The 13,166-nt window shown below is 43.0% G+C and overlaps 1 protein-coding gene across 3 annotated transcripts in view; it reads right to left on the bottom strand.

The window, feature by feature from the left end:
• USP9X (ubiquitin specific peptidase 9 X-linked) overlaps positions 1 to 13,166 on the bottom strand; it is a 164,342-nt gene that overhangs the window by 67,585 nt on the left and 83,591 nt on the right. For all 3 annotated transcript variants that reach the window (XM_061627466.1, XM_061627464.1, XM_061627467.1), the window contains 7 exons: positions 8,564 to 8,659; positions 7,017 to 7,228; positions 6,161 to 6,401; positions 5,790 to 5,939; positions 5,566 to 5,686; positions 4,643 to 4,773; positions 4,089 to 4,367 (listed from right to left, as the gene is read on the bottom strand). In XM_061627466.1, the coding sequence (XP_061483450.1) occupies positions 4,089 to 4,367; positions 4,643 to 4,773; positions 5,566 to 5,686; positions 5,790 to 5,939; positions 6,161 to 6,401; positions 7,017 to 7,228; positions 8,564 to 8,659 (1,230 nt within the window). The remainder of the gene's footprint in view (positions 1 to 4,088; positions 4,368 to 4,642; positions 4,774 to 5,565; positions 5,687 to 5,789; positions 5,940 to 6,160; positions 6,402 to 7,016; positions 7,229 to 8,563; positions 8,660 to 13,166) is intronic.

Genomic DNA, 13,166 nt, shown 5'->3' with positions numbered 1-13,166 from the left:
CATAGGAGTGGGCCATCACTACGGGTAATAGTTCCACCTATCGTGCGAAGGCAAGAATGTTTTTGAAGTCAAGACTAGGGGCGTCAGGCCCCTCCCACTCTCCAGTTCATTCGTAGCGAGTCTAAAAAGAGATATCTAAAAATACAAGAACAAGGCCAACAGACCCGCCACGAAAATAACACAATAGTCGCATGCATAATAACATGATTCTAACATAACAATATAACAGAACTAAAAATCTTGACTTCACTCTTACATTTAAATATAATAGTGTAACAATAATATGTAACCCATTAGAAATATCTAGTCATCCTCCAACTGGGAGGGTCGTGATGGCCCACTCCTATGAAAATCACCTTTCAGGTGAGACCAATGGTACATTTTCCATAGGAGGTGGGCCATCACTACGGGATGTACCAAAGCAGCCCATACAGGGAGGGACCACCCACGTGTTAATCCTCATTAAGAACCTGTTGCAACACTCGTCTGCCGAAAGATGCGTCAGCAGAGGCATAACGATCGATTTTATAATGCCTTATAAACGAGTGTGGGGTAGACCAGACTGCAGCCCTACAAATATCGGCAACAGGAGCATTAGTGGCAAAAGCAGCCGAAGTGGCAGCTGACCTGGTAGAATGAGCCGTTATACTAGCTGGAACTGACAGCTTCAAAGACTCATATGCTAAAGTAATACATGCCCTTAACCAACGGGATAAAGTAGGATTGGATACTTTATGCCCCATAGATCTTGGATGAAAGGATACAAACAGAGACTCCGTTCGTCGAATCTCTTGGGTCCTAGACAGGTAGGTCTTGAGAGCCCTCCGGACATCCAACGAATGCCAAGCCTTCTCGAGAGGATGGGTAGGATTCGGGCAAAAGGAAGGCAAAACAATGTCCTGGTTGCAATGAAAAACTGAATCGACCTTGGGACGGAAGGAAGGATCAGTCTTCAGCACAACAGAGTCCTTATGGAAGACGCAGAGGTGTCGAGCAGAAGACAATGCGCCCAACTCCGAAACGCGTCTGGCAGATGTGATTGCGATCAGGAACAAGACCTTGAAGGACAGCATACGTAGGGGCACAGTCCTGATGGGTTCAAACGGAGGACGTTGCAAAGCCTGCAGAACTTTCGGCAAACTCCATGAGGGGAACCGATGGACAACAGCCGGACAGCGTAGGGCGACTCCCCTCAAAAAACGTTTGATGAATGGATGTGAGGAAATATGAGCTCCAGGAGAGGACACTGAGAGAATGGACGACAGAGTTGACGCATGTCGATGTAGAGTGTTGGGTCGAAGTCCCATCAAAGGGGTTAGGTGAACAGGAAGGATGAGCTTCATGACACGCACGTTGGTCCATGTTGAGTTGGGGTATGGCAGGAACTTGTGGTGGTGACTGCATTTGGGTGAAAAAAGCCAGCATGGCTTGAAGTTGGGAGAGGAAATCAGGGGACGGCAGCAGCCCAGTTGTGGCAGATGTTTGTGCCTGAGTGGCTATTGGAGCAGATGTTTGGGACGGTAAAACGCAGGGAGGCTGGTTAGGCGAAGGCTGAGTGGGGAAGCCAGCAAAATCTTCCTCGTCAGAGGAAGCAGCAGGGGAATGAAGTATATCGCTTATGTGTGCCTGAGTTGCTGTGGTAGTGGTGGGGGATGGCACAGAGGCATAGCGTGGCCGCTTTGGTTTGCTATGGCTTGAAAGATGTTTTGTCTTAGCCATTGCTTTAGCATGCTTAGGCTTAGTCGCCTTAGAGTGTTGCGGCTGGGCTGTTTGTGACATGCCTGGCTGATCTGGCATCATATTGGCTGATTGCGACATGCCTGGCTGTTCTGCCATCTTATATTAACTTGGGTGCAGTACACGGCCACAGAGGGGGCAGGATGTAAAGACCCGAACTGGCACAGTGTACGACCACAGAGGGGGTAGGATACACTGGCAGATAGCTAAGTGCACGGCCACAGAGGGGGCAGGATGCACTATGGTATCAGCGTTAGAATAATATAGGCTGTATAATATAGGCTGTATAATATAAGCTGTATTTTAGGCTTGGTACACGGCCACAGAGGGGGCAGGATGTACAGAATATAATTCGGATTTAATATAAGGCAGCCACTGAAATTAAAGCTCCAGCCCTGATAATACAGTCACAGTAAAGTTGTGTGAGTCAGCCACAGAAATTAAAGCTCCAGCCTTGCTGATACAGTCGCATTAGATTTGTGTGAGTCAGCCACTGAATTAAAGCTCCAGACTTGAGGTACAATCACAGTAAATTTGTGTGTAAGTAAGCCCTTTGTAAGTCTGTCTACAGCCCACATACAACACACATACAGATAGCTTGCAGGGAAGGTATCCGTTGGTAAATAAAGTGGTTAACAAAAAAGGCGGGAAATTTGAATCCAAACAAAAATGGCTCCCGGAAAAAAGAGCGGGAAAAAATGATCCAAAAATGGCGGAGGGAGAAGAAGCAATGGCGGCCATCTGGAAACGAACTGGGGGAAGGGCTGCCCAGCACAGTCTCACAGGAGGAGCCGCGGGGCCGATAGCCGCACTCGCGGCTCTAAAAAACCCGAAGGAAGAGACTGCCGAGAGAAGCCTGAGAGAGCCGAATCAACAGGCTCTGGAGAGGTAGGACCCCGGCAGGCTGAAATTAGGAGGCTGGAAAAGAGGCAGGGAGCCGCAGCCGCAAGCTCCCGCCTGGGAGAGAACCGCAGCCGCGGTCTCTCCAAGAGCTCCACAGAGTGCGGCTTGAGACAGGAAAAAACGCTACAGGAGAGACAAACGTAGAGAACCGCAGCCGCGGTCTCTGCTGAGCTGAAAGGCTCAAAAAACTGGGAAAATTGAAGGGTCGGGAGACGGAGGCAAAAAACGGCGCCGAGCGACGAAGCCGCCGCAGCCGCAAGCTCCTGGAGGGGGAAAAAAGGAGGCCGCGAGAGCCGGCTCCTAAGCGAGGGAAACAGCGGGCCAAATCGGGAGCTGCAGCTGCAAGCTCCCGCCTGAAAGACTAGAGAACCGCAGCCGCGGTCTCTGCTGAGCTGAAAGGCTCAAAAAACTGGGGAAACGGACCGGGTAAGGGAAGATCCCCCCCAACAATTCTCCAGTAGACACAACGAATTAAAGACAAGACAGAGGGGAGGGAGAAGTGGAATTACAGATAACAACCTCCACACACTGTCAGACAGACACACAAGTAGACACAAGAAACTTAGCTAAGCTACACTATCTGAGAACTTGTTCGTACGAAGGCAAGAATGAACTGGGGAGTGGGAGGGGCCTGATGCCCCTAGTCTTGACTTCAAAAACATTCTTGCCTTCGCACGATAGGTGGAACTATTACCCGTAGTGATGGCCCACCTCCTATGGAAAATGGCGGGTGTGATAAAATAAGAGGTAACAAGGTTTGTTGTTATTCCTGATTCAGATGTTACAGAGAAATAGAGATGGGTATCATCAGCATACTGCTGCAGTTGCAGTAATGGCGGCAGCATCCAGGCCTTCCTTACTGGCGCGGCCGACTTTTCCTTAGATTCCCCATAGTCGGGCAGCATGCTAGCTAGCAGAGTGGCAGACAGCCAGCTAAGGACTTGCTCTGCCACTCTGTCAGCTGTGCTGCTTTGTCGGCTCTCCGGCCGTTGTGGAGGAGAGGACAGACCATAGAAAGGGAAAATGGCGGGTGTGATAAAATAAGAGGTAACAAGGTTTGTTGTTATTTTTGGTTAGTGAGAACAGAAAAAGATAGACACACAAATACAACAAAAATGCACAGAATACCAGCCTGAAAAGTGCAGAATCACGGAAGCAAGTGGAGAGCACAAAGAATACAACCACATACAGTGAAGGCAAAATAGAAAAACTAGTTTCCTGAGGCTAAGGGGAAGCTAGAAGAAGCAAGAAAAATCGAACAGTGCTATTCTGCCTTTGACCACAAAACCCACCTGAGATCATCTTACATGCACGGGAGAATGTGAATAAACAAAGCATTGCTTAATTGCACACAAAACCATACTAGCTAGCATATTATAAATATTGACTAATCATCAGTTCATAATAAAACATACACAAATTGGTTCTTAGAACTAAGTTAACATTACCGGTGACATTGGACTTGTGCCCTCTACAACTGGCTGACAAGCTTCTGCCACAGCTCTCACATGGCCATAGCCAATTGCAGTTAGCAACAGTTTTGCTATTTTTAGAGCATTTAGGTAGGCACCCCTTCTTGTTTCCATATCTGCATTTGGCAGGAAGTTATTTCTGGTCAGCATACTCAGCACAAGAGGTAAGCCACCACTTTTTAAGAAATTGTACTGGAAGTCAGTGGCATCTTCTCCCAGAGGTAAATTGGCAGGCATTAACAAGGCATAAACTACCTGGAAGAAAAAGGTAGGGGAAAGAGGATAAAAAAAGTAATTCAGTAAATACAAAGTACACTGGGACTGCAGGATGCAAGGATGGTTTTTACGTAATTCTTTTCTTTATATTCTGTGCTGAAGCATTTAATCAGAAAAATCTCTCCCAGAACCCAGGGCTATGGAAAGTGCTCCCAATACTTAGTAACTTGATGAGATCCCTGAATTTGGTTTTAAAGCTATTACTAGAATGAAGTTCTCAAATCTCAAAATATTATCTATGAGATATTACAAACCTCTGTAAGATATAGCACTTGTGATGCCGAAGGGCCGAAGAAAAGAGAATCAAGGGATGGACTAAGGCTGCTGTCGCCAAGTTTTGCATGGTCTAAACAAATAGCTCTTAGTTTTTCTACAGTAGTGTTATCTGGAACAAAAACACAATTTCATAATGTTTTTTCTAATAAAAAATACAGTACAGCTTTCTGAAGCATTTCTAGAAATGGAAATACATTTAAATTCTACCAAATACAAATCATTTTCAACTGCATTCAGTAAAAAGGAATGGATAACACCAACGAATGTGTACAATTTTTGTCTTTTTTCTTTAAAGATCAAATTATGCTTCAATCCCAAGATAGATGCTGCAGCCTGGAGAAATCGTATGCACCAGATATTTCTGAAAGGTATCTTCTCTTTCAAAAAGTGTCTTCAAAGAACCCCTAAATGGCTTGAATAAAAGCAGAAGTTTGAGAATTTGGCTTTAAGCTTCCTAAAGTGGAAATGGCAGTGTTCATGCGCTATTGTCCCAATTATTGCTTTTAAAAACCTATGTTGAATCTCCACACTAATTTTGAACTTGATGAGAGCTGAATAAGTAGTTTGATTGTTTTATAGACACAGCTTCTAAAGGAGCAACTCAGAGGGTTGTATTCAACCAAGCCATCTCATCAATGCAAGGTCTTGCCTGCACAACAGGATTACCTCTCCCCGTGTTCCCCCAAATCTGCTCTGGAGGACTGGGGGAACCCTCAGAACAGATTTGTGGGGGAAGCATGGGGATAGGAAGTCCTGTTGTGCAGGCAGAAGTCCTTGCACTAAAGGGGCAACTTTGTTGCCTATAACCCAGAAAAATTATGCTGCATGTGTGCACATCCCTCTGATAGCAGTTATACATTTAATTTCTATGCATAGAAAATACACTGAAAATAAGAATTACCTGGTGGCATTAATTTCATAAGGATACGTGCACCATCTCTAAGTGGCGGCATATTTAGGCTACTGCCTAGGTCTGCAACTTGCCAAAGAAATGAGATATATCTAGGATGCAGTGACATGATCTAAAATAAGAGTAAAAACATGTCATGAGATATCTGCTCCTAATATCAGATAATAAATTTCAATTTATGGCTCTACTATAGTTTTGAAAATGTGTGTACTTACAACTCCAGGCAAGCAACTTTCAACTTCTGGGTTTGGACCATCACTATAGTGATTGCCATGGTTTCCTGGAGAACCAGTAGAGGAATCAGATGAACTATCAGGGCTTGAAGGCATATTAGAACTTATCTGTGTAAGCTTGGCTGTAATTAGCTGAAAAAAATACAGGAAGATATAAATTGGAAAAAATGAGCAAAATTGTTAAAACTGTAATCTTGCGAGCTTCAACTGTGTTTGAATGTATTAAACCATAAGTACTATAGCTAGTCATGAAAAATGCCATTATTTCAAATTATATTTATATAATCATTTTTCTTTAAACAGAGAACTTTCAAAAATAAGAGTTGATCACTATGATGTTTTATAGTACTTACTGTTTTATCTTTGAGATTTAATTGTCCAATTAATTTTCTATCATCTGCAGGATCTACTAACTCGCCTCCAATAAATAATTCCACTTTCGTATGTGCACTGTTGGCTTTAATACGGTTTAGAATGCAACGTCTGACTGAACCAATTGTGTCGTTTGTATGAGACCAAACATCCAAGTCTTCCACTTGCCGACCTTGGTTTGGAAAACGAACTACAAGCGAAATGTGCTTACCACGAAAAGCTCTGAGAACAGAGAAGAAAAAAACCATACTAATTAAGACAGTCCAGGATGTTTAAAAGTTTACTAGTGCCAGGACAAATTAAGGTAATAAATTCATATTGGGGCAATATCTTAAGCCAACCAATGCCACACATTAGAATAATTCCTATTAACTGACCCAATATGGATTTTGGATTTTTTTTCCTTATGGGCTGACATGATTACCTTTGCTTTTTAAGGTAAAAAAAGCTTTAATTTTAATCTTATTTATTGTATTGTTTTAATCTTACATATTATTTTAATTTTAGGATTACAACAGCCCTTCAATATAGCTGGGGATCAGAAAATTTGCTTAATTTTGAATAGTTCTTCTACTTGTTTGTTAGACAAAAGGGAAGCAAATTTGAAAAGGTCATCTATAGCATACAGTCTGTATACAAGAAAGGAATGGATTACCCTATGTGGCAAAGATATCAGAAGTGTAAGATTTATGGTTCTACTACTATAGTGTACACGGGCTGTGTTATTTGAAAGATTTTATACAATAAGGTATGTGCACCAGAATCCTAAGCATATTTACTGAGAAATTTGCTAAGGATTGCATCTTAAGTCACAATGGTTCTGGAATTTCCACAAACCTTGACATTGGTAGAATTGTTCGCTCTTCATGGTAATCACTGTCACATTCATTGATATATTCTCTTAAAACAGTCAACACTCGCACCATTCGTATTGCTTCTTGTCTTGCACAATTAATACTGTCTTTATCTCCATCCAAAACACACAAAGTATCATAGGAAGCTTTTAAACGATCAAAGCAGGATTGAATGAAGTCTTCATGGATTACTACCTACAGAAATGCCAAGAGAGCTATATCTCAACAAAATAAAAGGGTCACAGGAGACACCAACGAAGTATTCATTTGTTATTTGCATGAAGGACACTCAGAGGCAGAAGAGGAAGAGGTGTCATACCACTAGTCCTGTACTGACATCATGGGCCAGTGCTATCTCCATCCCCATGACATTCATGCATTGAGCACAGATATCTGAAGTAAAAATAAAACCCTACTCATGAGCAGCACAACAATCCCAAACTGAACCAGAGTCCCAATCACATGGAGCCTATGTGAGCTCCTGCACTCAACACACACAGGTGCTGGGGATGAGGCCAGCCCAGATGTGCAATGTTGGGGTGGGGCCAGCAGATCAACCTCAATCACTTTTTTTTACACGTGAGCGCCATCCACACATGAAGTACCTCAAATCTTGTGCAATTATTTTAAAGATTCTAAAAGAATTCCAAAATTTTAAAAATCAATTGGCAAACCAGCCAGATTTTGTAAAAGTAAAAAAAACTGTCCCAAACAAAGTTATGTAACAAATCAGTTAGGGGTGGGAAACCTGTGGCCCTCCCAGTGTTACTAGACTACAGATCCCATCATCTCTGAGCATAGTCATGCTGGCTATGGCTGATGAAAGTTGGAGTCCAACAATATCTATAAGGCCACAGGCACCTCATTCCTGAAGTATGAAGGAAACAGCCAAGAAAAAAAAAGCATGGATTGCTGCCAACTTCCTGATCTACTTACTTGGGCCACACTGCCACCCCATACAATTTCCAGAAGAGAGGGACTGAGATGGAAAAAATTGTCATTAGCACCCACTGCTTCCCTGCTTTCACTCTGATATTGACTCAAGTTCTCCTAGAAATAGGATTAGGATGCAGGTTTCTTTGCATGTTATAAACAAGATCTACTGTACCAGCAAAATATGTTTCAGAAGGTTGATGCCAGCAATACTGGCATTTCTAGAAATCTTCAGTTTTTCAGCAGAATTGTTCAAATTATTTATACCCCACCTTTCTTTCACCATGGAACCCAAGGTGGCATACATGTGGTTCCCAGGAGGTGTCCCATCCAGACACTAACCAGACCCAGACCTGCTTAGCTTCCACAAGGTGGTGGCCTCATGTGCCTGCGGACCATAGCCTGGGACCTATGAGAGTGCACAGCAGCTACTGATTTAACAACTACTAGTATCAGTATGAAATCTTATTTGAACGAAGACAGTAAGTTCTCAAAGATTTTTTTTTTGTAAAATAGTAATCATGTAAAACATACTGACGAAGGAGACTTGAATCAACTGCTACCTAAAACAACAACACTTTTTAAAAGTCATTTTACCTGATTAACTTGCAACCTTGGACCAAGATTGGTATAGATTTCTTTAAGTAGATCTATTGCTCGACTGGCAATATCATCATTTCCTTGAATTACAACCTAAAAGCAAAAATATAGAGCATATACCGCTTTATTTAAGCATTGTGGTTTATGAGAACATAATCTCTAAAGTGCAACCACAACAAAAATATGTATATAAATTCTATTTGAAAAGTTCTACCACACATTCTTAGCTTTTTATCACATAGTAAAGGTTAAGATTAATTCCCTTAGGATTACAAAAATGTTACTTTTGAGAACTATCAATTTATTTTTTACCTACCATCTAGCCAATACTTGATCATATGATGAAATATTAAGTAGGGATACTGCAGCAGCTCCTTTACTAAAAACACCAAAGATACTGCCCAAAATAAAACAAAAGCACCTTGTATTGACACTGCTCCTGTTACTGGCTGTGGAGAATCAACACTGAGAAAAAGAGTTCACAGGTTTCTTTCCTATTTTTCCAAAGCTGGATTGCATCTCTTAATATTTGCAGTGCTAAAGTTGTTCTGTACAAGAGACAAGCAAATGTTCCCAGTACGACTTGGTTACAGTATTAATAAGGCTGAAGACTGCGAGAGATTCCAAACTCAGTCAACCTGGTTGCTACGTGTTAATGAAGCTGGCGAGTCCTTGTTTGAACTCTCCTCTCCTTACTCCCTGCCATCAATCCTGCCTGGCAGAAAAGGTGGTCTGCCTTCTGGAAAGCCATTTGGTATCTGTCATAAACCCCATGGAGAACTCTCGGCAGGGCTGTTTGGATGAGGATGACTTCTGGGATCCTGGGAAGGGGCCCAGTGGCCTGAACAGGGTTGCCGACGAGGACCTCAGTGATCTGCTGGCCGACTGCAACTTCCCAGAGATGCAGAGGGCTACTGAGGAAGCCGAATATGCAATAGCTTGTTCCCCTACCCCACCCCTGTGGATTACAAGCTTCCTAAATCTCACTCTGCTCCATCTCCAGTAGCAGATGTGTCTGCAAAGTGGGAGATATGGCCAGAGGCGGAACTGGGGAGTGAAATGACCAAGGTTTCTCCATTTGTGCAGGTGTGAGCAAACCGAACTCGCTAATCAGCCTACAAGTAGAAGTGCCCACTTGCTTGCCCAGTTCCAGTCTGAAAGATAGGTTTCATGCAAGTAGTTTGTCCACCCCAACTCTTCATAAGGGGGACTTCTGGTGTGTGTACTTTGCTGCGACAACATCTTTGCTTGAATAGCTATGTCTAGCAGTGCCTTGTACAGAGATCTAGAGACCTGTGAAACTTGTAGAGTGATCTATATAGCAGTTGTGGACAAAGTTCTGGATTAAAGCCTTTAGCAATCATCACAATGGTTGTCTGGAGTCTGATTCCATGGGGGGTATCCAAGACAGTATCCCTCAAGGTTGTTCCAGATGTGTGTCATATTTAAATAATAACAAAAACATACAGCAAAATCAATTAAACCATCTGAAAGTTGAATCAATGTTCTTCCTTTAACAATACAAGGTGCCTATATATCTCATCTCCCATCCCCAAAGGCCTGTATATTCCAAAACCTGAACAAAGTTGGCACCAACCACACCTTAGGGGAAAGAAGAACATTTCACACTCAGAGGGCCACCACTGAGAAGGCCCTCTCCCGAGCTAAAGCACCTTGGGCTTTGCTCAGGGACAAAATGACAGGAAGGGTTATCCAGCAGATCACAAAGCCCAGGCACGGCGTACCTAGTGAGGCGCTCCTTCAAATAACCTGGTCTTAAGTTATTCAGGACTTATTAAGTAAACATTTAAACCCTTAACTCTGCTTGGTAGCATATAGGTAGCCAATGCAAACTCCTCAGAACCAGTGTTATAAGGTTCCAAGCAGCTGTACCAGTCAACACTCTGGCTGCCACATTTTCCAACAGCTGCATCTTCAGAATAATATTCAAGGGCACTCCTACATAGAGTGAATTACAGAAATCTAATCTGGAGCTTACCCCCCTCCCTCTCTCTCCCCCTCTCTGTGTGTGTGTCCGCACACACACCACTTGATTGTAATACTCTAACCAGTTAACAAAAATTAAAATCAATAAAAAAGTTAAAACAATTTAAAATGTTTCATTAAAATTTACAGTGAGCTAAAACAAGATTAAAACATGCCAGCATCTAATGTTTTAAGCAGGTGCTGAAAAAAGTACAGCAAAAATGCCTGAAGGGAGTCCCAAAGTGTAGGTGCTGCCACACACTAAAAGAGCTATTCCTTACAAGTACAGATCAAGTATTATGCGGCACTGTGGTCAAGCTCTCCTGGTCCAGGGATGGTTGAAGCTGCCATATCAAGCGTAGCTGGGAAAAGTTGCTTCAAGCCATTGAGGTTACCTGGGCCTCCAGTGAAAAAAATGGATCCAAAAGCATCCCTAGACTGTATACCTGCTCCCTCAGGGAAGTGCATCCCCATCCAGTGCAGGCAATCAACCAATTTCTCAGACACAGGAATCACTCACCCACAGTGCCTCCACCTTGCCAGGATTCAAGCTCAGCTTATTCCCTCATCATCCCACCTCTGCATCCAGGCACCACTCCAGGACTGCACAGCCTCTCCTGATTCAGATATTATGGAGAAACAGTCGAGTGTTATCAGCTCCCAGCAGCTTCATACAGATATTAAATAGCACTGGGGATGAAATAGTGCCCTGCGGCATACCACAGTGTAACTGCCAGAGGGGCAAAAAGCATGATCCCAATTGGACTCAGTCATGTTGGTTAAGACTGGGACCACTGGAACACAGTGCCACAATTCCCATTCCATCAAGCCAGTCCATAAGGATACCATGGTCAATGGTATTAGAAGTTGCAGGGAGATAGAGAAGCAGGAGCAAGGTGGTGTTTCCCTGTGTCCTGCTCTCTGTAAAGGTCATGGATCAGAGCAACAGTCCCATGGCCAGGTCTAAACCCAGACTCAAATGGATCTAAATGATCCGTATCATCCAAGAATGCTTAGAGCTGCCACATCTCAACTCTCTTCACCACCTACCCCATGAAGGGGATATTTTTAAAATTTTATTTATTTATTTATTAAATTTATTAGTCGCCCATCTAGCTGGCTATCCAGCCACTCTGGGCGACGTACAAAATAAAAACATACAACTGGTCAATAGTTACTCCAGTCCAAGGGGTCCAGGGCCAGTGTTTTAAGGAGTGGTGGCACAGCCACTTCTTTCAAGGCAGCAGAGAATGCTCCATCATGCAATTAGCGTTAACTGCACTCTGAATCCAACCAATCAACCACCCTGCTACATTTAATAAGCTGCAAGGGACGGGTCAAGAGGACACATGGTTGGGCATATATCTTCCAGCATCTTGTCCACATCATATGACTGCATAAGCTGACATCCTACACCATATCAATGACTCTGGTATTTGGTACTTTATCCCTGAAGCTGTGCGATTTTATCCTCAGAATGTGCAGACAGTTGGTCACAACAGGTCCTTGAATACTCCAGAGATCCCTCCTCCAAGAGTGGGAATCAGTAAGCTCTGGACCAACTGAAATAACTGTCAGTGTTGAAGTGTGGCAAGACACATGGCACAAGTGGTAGATCACAATATGCAGGGAGATGTAAACTTGGCAGGAATGACTAACAAAGGCTTGTGCACAGTAAGAGGAACTGAGGAAATGGCTCTAATGCGGCCAAGTAATAGTCTTCATAAAAATGTACGAAGGAAGTCAGGCCATAAGTCAATGTCTATGCACTAACGCCCAGAGTATGGGAAACAAGACAAACTTGAACTCTTAATACAGGAGAGTAACTATGACTTGATAGGTATAACTGAAACTTGGTGGGATGACTCCCATGACTGGAATACAGCAACTGAAGGATATACCTTGTTCAAAAAAAAATACAGAAGGAATAGAAAGGAAGGCAGAGTTGTGCTATATGTTAAAAATATATATCCCTGCACAGAAATACAGGAGGATCAGCTTGGTAGCTCCATTGAGAGTATTTGGATTAAAATTAATGGGGCAAGGAATAAAAGGGACATGGTGGTTGGAGTCTTCTACCAACTACCCAATCAAGGAGAAGATGAAGATGAAACTTTTGCAAAACAAATTGCCAATGTTTCGAGGGGGGGGTAGAGGCAACGTGCGGGGTACCGCAGGGCTCAGACCTCTGCCCAGTGCTCTTCAACACTTTTATTAATGTCTTGGATGAGGAGGTGCAGGGAATGCATATCAAATTTGCAGATGATACAAAACTGGGAGGAATAGCTAATACCCTGAAAGACAGAAACAAAATGCAAAGTGATCTTGATGGGCTGGAGCATTGGGCTGAAAGCAACAAAATGAAATTTAACAGGGATGAGTGCAAAGTTCTATACCTAGGAAAAAGAAGCCAAATGCACAGTTATACGATGGGGGATAATTGGCTCTGCAATACTAGATGCAAGAAAGATCTTGGAATTGTCATTGATCACAAGCTGAATATGAGCCAACAGTGCAATGTGGCTGCAAAAAAAGGCAAATGCTACTTTAGGCTGCATTAACAGAAATATAGTTTCCAAATTGCGTGAAGCGCTGCTTCCCTCTATTTAGCACT

The sequence above is a fragment of the Rhineura floridana genome, chromosome 5 (assembly GCF_030035675.1).
Source record: "Rhineura floridana isolate rRhiFlo1 chromosome 5, rRhiFlo1.hap2, whole genome shotgun sequence".
Taxonomy (NCBI): domain Eukaryota; kingdom Metazoa; phylum Chordata; class Lepidosauria; order Squamata; family Rhineuridae; genus Rhineura; species Rhineura floridana.
Note: the sequence above shows the minus strand (reverse complement) of the source record. Positions and strands in the feature narration are given on the sequence as shown.